This window comes from Trichechus manatus, unplaced genomic scaffold (assembly GCF_000243295.1).
Source record: "Trichechus manatus latirostris isolate Lorelei unplaced genomic scaffold, TriManLat1.0 scaffold00197, whole genome shotgun sequence".
NCBI classification, from domain to species: Eukaryota; Metazoa; Chordata; class Mammalia; order Sirenia; family Trichechidae; genus Trichechus; species Trichechus manatus.
In genome coordinates, this window is record NW_004444133.1 from 2,077,175 (window position 1) to 2,087,211 (window position 10,037).

A 10,037-nucleotide genomic window follows, 5' to 3' on the forward strand; every position below is an offset into this window, starting at 1 on the left:
GCTCGCCCGCGGAGTCACCCGGGGAGTCACCCGCGTAGTCGGAGGAGCGCGGCCGCGCGCGGGGCCGGGGCTCGAAGAGTGGTGCTTCCGTAGAGGCTCCGGTCCAGAGGCCGGTCTCGAGAGGTCATGGACGAACCCGGGAGAATGTAGCGCCTCAGCCGGTGCAAATCGTCCTGAAAGGCCGGCCGAGCGCGCGGCTGCCCGGTTTCGGCAGTCTTGCAGGGAGGAGAGCGGGCCCCAAAACGCTGTCAATGGTCTTTGCAAACATTGCATGAAAGAGAGGAAGACGAGAGGTAGTGTTTTAGCCGTCTCTGTAAATATCCACGAAAACCAGCTTCTACACCTGGAGAAGGGGGCGCTAACGCTTGGATTTTACAAGTTACCTAAAATGCCCTCAGGGCCGGGGCTCAGGCCACCTTCCTCCTCCCTGGAGCTGGGCTCCTTCAGCACGAGAAGGCCCACGGGGCATTCTGAGAATATCCTGGAGCCATTTAGTCTTGCCTCCAAGGCGTGGTGGGTTTATTTGCTCCGAGAAGAAACGGATCCCTTAATGGGGTGAGATTTTTCCTCCGTGCATTGTTCCCATTTCCGCAGTTTCACTTGGCCTGGGTTTTCTTCCAGAGTAATGCACCAAATGAAATTAGCTAGAGAACGTTTGATGGCGCAGAATCATGGTTTGAAGATGTTTACTCTCTATGCCGGACGCATTTGATAATGTTCTCTTCGCACAATTAATTTTGCAAAGTTCAGAAATGTGCCAGATAGGGCCCCTGGCACGCAGAAGCCACAGGGTACTGCAGACACACCTTTAATAGGAAGCCGGCTTGTTTGTTTCATCGTGATTTATGTAATGCACCAGCACCAAGGCCAACATGTTTTTTAGAGACCTTTGGATGCAATTCCAAAGCAATTTCTAAATTGGCAAAATGAGGGTTATTGTCTGAAATAATTTTCCCTGCTGGTAATGTCACTCTAAAATGTGCAACAAATCACCTGAAAATACATTAATTGAAAAGTAGCTGCCCTAGACTAAAATATGTGTGTTTCACAGCAAGACGTGGTCCCTGCTAGTGCCCTAATAGACAAAATGCATATTTTGAACACCAAAATTGAATTCTTACTGTTATCTCTAAGACCTTGTTTAAAAAACGTGCTTCTACTATGTGTAGCTGAAACCTCATTGACGATGTACAACATTGCTTTCTGTTTACCGCTACTCTTGAGTCCTTGATGGTTTGAGAGATTTATCATTATTCATATTGGAAAATCCTATAGCTGGCTTTTCCATTAGGCACAGTAGGCACAGCACCGAGGGACCACAATGCTTTTAGGGGTCTATGAAATGTTTTAATTTCTTTTAAAATCAGAAGGAAAAAAAATAAACATGTATATGTAAGAAAGCATTTTAACATATATTAATATATTTGTCTTTATGCTAATGCAGTCTTAGAATTTATTTATTTTTTGTGGGGGGGGGGGAACAGCTCAACTGAGGCAAAAGTACCTAACCAAAAAAAAAAAAAAAACAAAACCAAACCTGTCGCCGTCAGGTCGATTCTGACTCATAGCGACCCTACAGGACAGAGTAGAATTGTCCCATAGGGTTTCCAAAGAGCAGCTAGTGGATTTCAAGTACTGACCTTTTGGTTAGCAGCCTGAGCTGCACCACCAGGGCTCCAAGAGTGCCTAAGTCCCCCCAAAATCATAATGTGACCCTGTTGCCTGAGATTGAAAAATCCCATTCCATGAGAAAAATTTCAGTTTTAAATTCATAACATAAAATGCTAGCTAGCTTGGGTGACTTTGTTATACACGTATAAAGAAACGTTTGGGGTAATCAAACCCAAACCAAACCTGTTGTCGTCCAATCGATTCCAACTCATGGTGACCCTATGAGTTTCAGAGCAGAATTGTGCTCATTAGGGTTTTCAATGGCTGTAATCTTATGGAAGTAGATCACCAGATGCCAGGCGCCACTGGGTGGATTTGAACCACTGACCTCTCAGTTAGTAGCTGAGTGCAAAATATGAATAGCTAATATCCATCAGATACACACCATGTGTCTGTCACTGTGCATTACCTCATTTAATTCTCACCACACACCTGTGAAATAGGTGCTGTTATTATAAATAGGGGCTAACGCAGGTTTTATGAGGCCTGAAATTTATGCAATTTGGGTCCTCTTTAAAAAAAAAGCAAAAACCAATACAACATGCCCAAGGTGCTCCAGCAGCAGCCAAAATGAGAGAACGTGACTTAGGAAAAGGCCAAGTGGAAAGAAACTGCAGTCTCAGCTGATAGTAGTTAAAATACCTTACTTTTGCAAATTGTACAAAAACGCACGACTGTGAGTGCATTGCTAGGGCTCCTGCCGTGGCCTTAGTGGGATCCCAGAAAAGGGGCCTTGAAGCTTACACTGTATCAGCTTCACAGAAAACCTGTCTCTGATTATACCCATTTTACAGATAAGGAAGTTTAGTAACTTGCCCCATCTTCTGAGGAGCACCATATTCCCCAGGCCATTCTGTGCTATGGTTTGAAGAGTTGTGGTCTACAGGCATTTTCGTGAGAAATAATGGATTTTATATTTCCATAACGAAGCAAGAGCTTTAAAAATACATTAGAAATATTTTGATTATAACCAAGCCATAACTCAGATTAAGACATTTGATGTGCTTTTGCTGTCTATGCTGACAAGAGTATAAAAATATAAATTAACTAGTATAGATTCTTAAAGGAATTTCCGCTCAATTTTAAATGGCAGGGATTGACATCATTTTTATTCCCTTGTCATAGGCTAGTGTATGTTGTAAGTACTATTTTCTATAACATTGAGTTTTTTTGCAATTTCATGAGATGTTGCAAAAAAAGTATCAGAATAAGAATTTGTTTTGAGTGATGCTTATATGTATCATACTAAGAACCTGGCACATAGCAGATCTCAATAAAGGTTTGTCGAACAAATGAAAGAATGAAATGGAAAAAAGAGCACATGATTATAAGTAAAAGTATAGGTTATGGAACAAGTTAAAATTGGATGGGAATGAAGCAGCAAAATGTTGAACTATAAGTACTTGCTACATAAGCGGAATTGGCTTCTTAGCTAATTATTTTGTATTCAGGATTTGTGTTCTTCCCAGATGTTGGCTACTCTCCCTGCATTTCTATTTTGTTCTTTCTTTTTTTGGTAAATGAGATTTCACTTGAAGTGCTTGAATATAAAATGATCCTTAAGTTATACAAAAATCATAGTCATACCTGCAGTGAAAAGTTCTGGAAATAAAAGGCTTTGCTCTTTCAAAGGATCAATCACTCACGAAAACAGCAAACTTGAGATGATGGGGTTTTATTATTAAATTACCCACATCTTGACTCTTAAGTGGGCTTCTCACGATTCGTGATCTAATATGTATAATATTAATCAATCAGTGGGACAAAATACGGCATCATTCCTGGAAGAAATTTTGGAACTGAATAAAAATCTGAAAATTAAGCATAGTTACTAACCACTGAATAGTTGAAATGAGTGAAACTGTTCTTCATTTTAACCCTGACTAATAAATGTAAATTGGTTTATTTTAGAGCCTAGTTTGGGACAAGATTCAGAACTTTAATTAGATTATTGTAACAAGAAGGCGTATGAGAATAATCAGCTGATTTTCTGTAGATTTTTATGCGCGAATAGTTAGAAATGCTATTTGAGGGGCATGAGAAAATGTGATAAACACCATGAAAGATAATATCTGCCTAGGGTTCTGTTTAGAATATTCTCTCTTCAGGGGTGTTATGTAAAATAGTTTGGTAAATTACCATATCCCTAGCATGGCCCCAACAGGATTGTATTTCGTTTACCTTTTGTTTATGTATACTGTGCCATCTTCCAAAAGAGACTGAAGATGATTTACAATGAAATGCAATTATATGTTTTAAAAATGTAAACAAACAAACAAAAAAAAAAACTTGGCTGAGACAAACAATGGCATTCGAGCACAAAACTTAGCTGCAGGCTTCCTCGTAGCCAAGTGAAATAGGGGGAAAGAAGGATTCATAACTCTTAGTGTCAAGTGGGAGGAATCATACAATTTCATGTGGGAGAAAGTCCTTCCTGGCCCAGGCTCTTAGTGGAATTTGTCATAATGAGGGATGTTTGTTCAAAAGTTTAAGTTAAGAGAGACACTACACAAAAGATTTGGCCATCTTTTGGTGGCAAGCAGATGTAATATATTTTCTCCGGTGAATATAGATTTTCTCTGGTGAATAGCTTTGAAATTGCTTAAAATGAAAGTAAGTAAGGCTCCTACATAGTTTTGTTTTTTTTTTTTAATACTGCCTTCGAATGCAAACCGAAGACATAATATCAAACTTGGTTTTCCCAGCTTTCTTCTCTATTAAAAAAAAAAGGGGGGGTTAATTAACAGTATCTACCTCATAAGGATGTAGAGAGGACAAAAATAAGTTAAGTTCTATAAAATCACTTTTATGGCTCTAAGTGCTAAATTTGCTATAGTTTTCTTCAGCCAGAGTATAAATGTGGATTTTCTTTTCCTCTCCTCTTACAGTTTGTCTTTTATTAAAAACCACCTCAAATCCCTTTTAAAGAATGCATGGTATATGTCCCTGGCACAAAGTAAGCGTTTAGTAAATATTATCCGTGGATATTATATTGCTATTTCTACTACCGCTCCTAAATCTATCAAAGCAAACACCTGAGCCTACTTTGGGGTAGGGCTCGTAGTCAGTGGTTATAACCTTCTGTTGTCCTTGGAGATAAATCTTAGAGGATTGTGAGGAGTAAATGGGTATCACTGAGATCCCACAAAGTAGCCTTCATTCCATTATATTCCCTTTTGTTGTTTGCCCAGCAGCTCCTGTCCTCTATGACTTCACTTACTTGCTCTGATTTGAGGAACACTGAGTAAGGGCTCTTCCCCCCAATTAGACTAACATTTAGTTATCTCATGGGTATTGGATACTTGTTACCTTCAAGCATTTTGTTTCATTTCTTATACTCCTGGGAGGTTAAATGCCTCAAGCTGTTAAAACTAACATCCAGAGCCAGAAGCCTAGGGTTGGGGGTGGGGATGGGGAGCAGGGGACGGTACCAGGAATTTGGAGGGAGCCACTGAAGGAGAGATGGGGACGCTCTGGAATGAACTCTGCCTGCCTTTCTCCCCTCGGCCCTGTCTCCAAACCTTCTGTTTAGTCCCTGTGGACTTTGAATGGAACCTTCATTTCAACTCTTTGCTCTTCCTCTCACTCAGCTATCTTTTTCTTTTCCTGCCTCTCCCATTTTCTCTTTCTGTGCGTCTCCACCCACTCCTCACTTCCCTTTATCTTTTACCTCCTTCTTTTGGCTTAACAAATGCTGTCTTCTGTGCCTGCCTTTCTCTTTCTTTCCTCTGCATTCTTCTTCATCTGTTGTCCAGAGTCAGTGATGGGCAAAACAAGACATTAAAATTGATGCTACCTTATTTCTTATAGTCCATCATAGACCCAGAATCCTGTGCTAATACTCTCAGTTGAGCTAATGGATGACACAAAAGAGCAATTCACTCCATCCTCAGTGGTGATCTTAAGTCCATTATTTAATTTACTCCTACAGCTACTGCACTCAGTGTGTTTGCCAGGGGCGTCTTGTGCAGATGGAGAAGGAAGCCAAAAGATTTAAGGGATTGAGCTGAGGTCAAGCCAGAGGTAGTGAAGTGGTTGGAAATAGGGCCTAAATTTCTCAAACTCTTTGTTTGAATATATTACTCTGTCTAAAGTACTTAATCAACAGCCTTCAATATTCTGCACAAAACTCAAAAAATCTAAAACTCTAAGGAAGTGAGTTTTTGTTTCCAGTTTCCTGATTATGAAGGATTTCCAGTGGTTACACATTTGCCAATAGGTTTAATTCAAGGTCTGTAAAATCTGCTCCCATAAAGATTACAGCCAAGAAAACCTTATGGAACAGTTCTGCTCTGTAACACATGGGGTCGCTAGGAGTTGAAATCGACTCGACAGTGATGGGTTTAAAACACTGCATAGATGAAAAATAACTACCCAATGTTATACTACCACATTTGGAACTAGCTGAAAAATGACTACAGTCAGTTAAATAATTAATTTAAATAACAGTAATGTCCATATGGTTTCCATCAGGTGCCTAATTTGGTGCACCGCCTGGGTCTCATATCAGAAAATAAAAGTGGCCGTCACTATGGCAGCTCTGGCCAACAGGGATATTTCTGTGGATGATTTCCCCACTGGAACTTAAGGTAGCTGAGGACACCACTCTCAATGGAAAATCTGCAGTGCTGAAATTCCCTTCTGTGACATGCCCAGGAAATTTGGAGTTTCTGGCTCTTTCTGTTTAATCATAGAATCTTGTACTCAAAGAGCTGACAGGGACCTTGACATTACTTAAGTTTAGGGAGCCATCCGATTCAAATTTTAGAGCCCAGAGAATCCCCTTCTGGCCTTCTAGGTAGACCAGACCTGGACTACACCAATTGGTCTAACATCTCTGGATGTTTCTTACCTCTAGGAAAGAGAGACCTAGTTGTGCAGGACACCCTCAGATTGGGAGATTAACATTAGTTGGTTATTTACATGAGTGGTCCCTGGGTGGCGAAAACAGTTAAGCACTGGACTGCTAGCTGAGGTTCCTCGGTAGACAGGCCTGGGGATTTGCTTCTGAAAGGGCACAGCCTTGAAACCCCATGGAGCAGTTCTAATCTGCAACATGGGGTCGCTATGAGTCCGAATCAACTCCACAGCAACTAACAACAACATCATTAATAGCTAGGTACTTTTTCTGTACTATGGAGGCCTGGTGGTGCAGAAGAGCTTGGCTGCTGACCAAAAGGTTGGCAGTTCGAATCCACCAGCTGCTCCTTGGAAACCCTACAGGGCAGTTCTCCTCTGTCCTATAGGGTCGCTATGAGTTGGAATCAACTCCACAGCAACAGGCATATCAGTTCTCTGTACTATAGTTATTAGTTCCACTTCACAGATTAAGAAACTGAGGCTTAAAGAAGTAAAATAACAAAGATTTGAGCACACTAATCTGTTTAATTCTGAAGATATAATAATTTAGAAGACATTGGCTAAAAGCAGGTTTCAGAATATGTAGTTACTTGTTGTCGTATATCGTTGAGTCAATTCCGACTCATAGCAACCCCAAATGACAGTAGAACAGTCACTAGATAACAACCGTACACGTTTTTTGAGTACCTACAGCATTCCAGGCACTGTGTACAACTCATTCCATACTCCCTACAGCCCTCTGATTTTTAGAGAAGGTTGTAATTTCCATTTACAAATGAGGCAAAAAGGAGTTAAATAACTTGCCAGGTGTATATCGATAGTGACAAGTGCAAATCAAACCAGGCAATCTGCTCCCAAGCCTATACTCCTAATTACTTTACTCTGAGTTCCACTATCAGTCCTGGCAACTAAGCCTTCTCCTCCCACTTCTAGTTTCTGGATCTTCACTAGGAGCTCCCCTACAACCTGTTGCTGCTGCAAGCACGGCTTTGACAAAGTTTGGCTTTGACAGAGCACTATGCAAAGGCTCTTCCCAACCCACAGGACGTGCTCTGAATACTCTTATCTTGCTCCTTAGTCCGCTCTGCTCCTCTCCTTCGTCTTTGTTGGGTAGACTCTCTTTCTCTTGCACGTTTCTGATTCAGATTTTATTGCTCATGGAGATAGATGACCTACTGTTCCTTCTGGGAGTTCTGCCTACGATAGTGCATCTCTGTAATGCTTGGCCCACCCACCTTCCCCAGGCTGCTCTCCTCTGCATGAGACCCCATGATGACATTTTCACACTGCCATTGGCTCTGCGGGATCACTGCTTCCTCCAACCTGAAAGCGCATTTATATTAAAAAACCCCAATAGCAGGAGCATCCCCAGGTACTTCCATCGGATTTGTAAAGAGTATTCTTTTTGCTTATGACTTACAAGTGTCTATTTTTATTAGCCACCACTCATCTGTCAGTTTGTCATACTGTGGTGGTTTGCATGTTGCTATGATGCTAGAAGCTATGCCACTGGTAGTTCAAATACCAGCAGGGTCACTCTTGGTGGACAGGTTTCAGCAGAGCATTTAGACTAAGACTAGAAAGAAAGGCCTGGTGATCTACTTCCAAAATTAGCCAGTGAAAACCTTATGGATCACAACAGAACTGTCTGATAATGTGCTGGAAATGAACAACCTGGGTTGAAAGGCACTCAAAATACAGCAGCCAGAACAATGGGCTCGAGTAGACCAACAATTGTGAAGATGGTGCAGGCAGAACCAGGCAATGTTTCATTCTCTTGTACATGGTGTTACCATGAGTTGGAGCTGACTTGAAAACAACTAACAACAACAAGCCTGTCGCCAGTCCCCATGGTAACCCGTGTTCCTCATGACTGCTATAGAGGAGATGGCTGATCTCACTGAGATTCACGTCCTCAATGAAGGTGTCACAGCTCATCTGTAGGAAAATCTGTTAATAGAGCTCTTGTTTTTCTCTTGTGAGCATTCCTTTAATGAGAGAGAATATTCTTGCAAAACATTCTGGAAATCTGTGCTTTCCTAGGGCCCTTTCAATCTGGACTCAGACCTGGTTTTATAACGAAGATTAGGCATCATTCTAATGTTGCAAGAAAAAAACAAAAACACATAAAGCATTATGTTTATAAGTGAGTAGATTCACAGACACTTGAACTGAAAGGGTCCTTAGAGATCATTTCACCCAGGAGACAAGAAAACAGGGAGATTAAATAACTTGCCTAATTCGAACAGATTTATCCAAGTTATTAAAGGACAAAGTTACTCAATAACATTACCCAATCTGTGCCAAAAGACACATTTTCTTTTTCATTATGGATAATTCAGACAAAAGTAGATCTAAGTTGCTAAAGTTCTCCAAAACAAATAAGAAATTTTGTTTGTTTCTAAGACTCATTGTTTCATTTAAAATTTCTCCTAGACTTGATGCAACACCTGCTGGTCTCATCATTAACTTTTCTTATAAGGACAATGAGTCACCATAATTATTCACTCAGTTATAAATTCATTTATTTACTCAAAGGTTATTTATGGAGTGTCTTTTATGTAACAAGCACTCAACTAAAAATTGGAAACTTTTTACATGAACAAGTGTTTAAATAAAACACTTGAGTAAGTGTTTTAAAAATTAATAAGTGAACTAGTGTTCTATGATACAGGTTCTGTGGAATCTGTATCCCTGTTGGGTAGTCCAGCTTCACGTAACTGAAGTGGGTTCAGTTTAGGAATCAATCTTCATCAGCCAAAGGTAAAATATCGTTAGTTGCAAAGTCAGCGATCAGATTCAGAGAAAAGTTGCCATAAAACTGAAACCAGCTGCAGTTGAGTCAATTTCCACTCATGATGACCCCATGTGTGTCAGATTAGAACTGTGCTCCACAGGGTTTTCAATGGCTGATTTTTGAGAAGTATATCAACAGGTTTTTCTTCTGAGGTACCTCTGGGTGGCCTTGAATTTCCAACCTTCCGGTTAGCAGCTAAGTGTATTAACCATTTGCACTGCCCTGGGACTTCCAAAGTTGCCACATATACAACTAATTATCATTAAGTGAGGATGGTTCTCTAAAAGAAAACAAATAATATTCACTCTACTCTTCCTCCCTTTCTCCCTTTCCTCCACTGATTTGAGTTCTCCAAAAGCCAGGACCAAAAAATATGCTATCACGAATTCTGTAGCACAGCACTATGCAGATGTTATCATGTTACTATGGGAAACCCTAGTGGCACAGTGGTTAAGAGCTACAGCTGCTAACCAAAAGGTCGGCAGTTCAAATCCACCAGGTGCTCCTTGGAAACTCTATGGGCAGTTCTACTCTGTCCTATAGGGTTGCTATGAGTTGGAATTGACTTGATGGCAACGGGTTTGGTTTTTTTGGTTTTATGGGATGTTAATAAGTCTTAGGTGAAAAATCAATTCCATGGTCAAAAAACTTTGGGAAAATCTGAGTTGAACAACATTAAAGAAGTTTCTTTTAATGTATCTCCTTTTCT

General features: G+C 40.6%; 1 protein-coding gene across 1 annotated transcript in view; it reads right to left on the reverse strand.

The window, feature by feature from the left end:
• The window catches only part of LIFR (LIF receptor subunit alpha), a 111,358-nt gene that overhangs the window by 80,552 nt on the left and 20,769 nt on the right, over window positions 1–10,037 (reverse strand). The window contains exon 2 of the mRNA XM_012558920.2: window positions 31–215. Within this exon, the coding sequence (XP_012414374.1) occupies window positions 31–215 (185 nt within the window). The remainder of the gene's footprint in view (window positions 1–30; window positions 216–10,037) is intronic.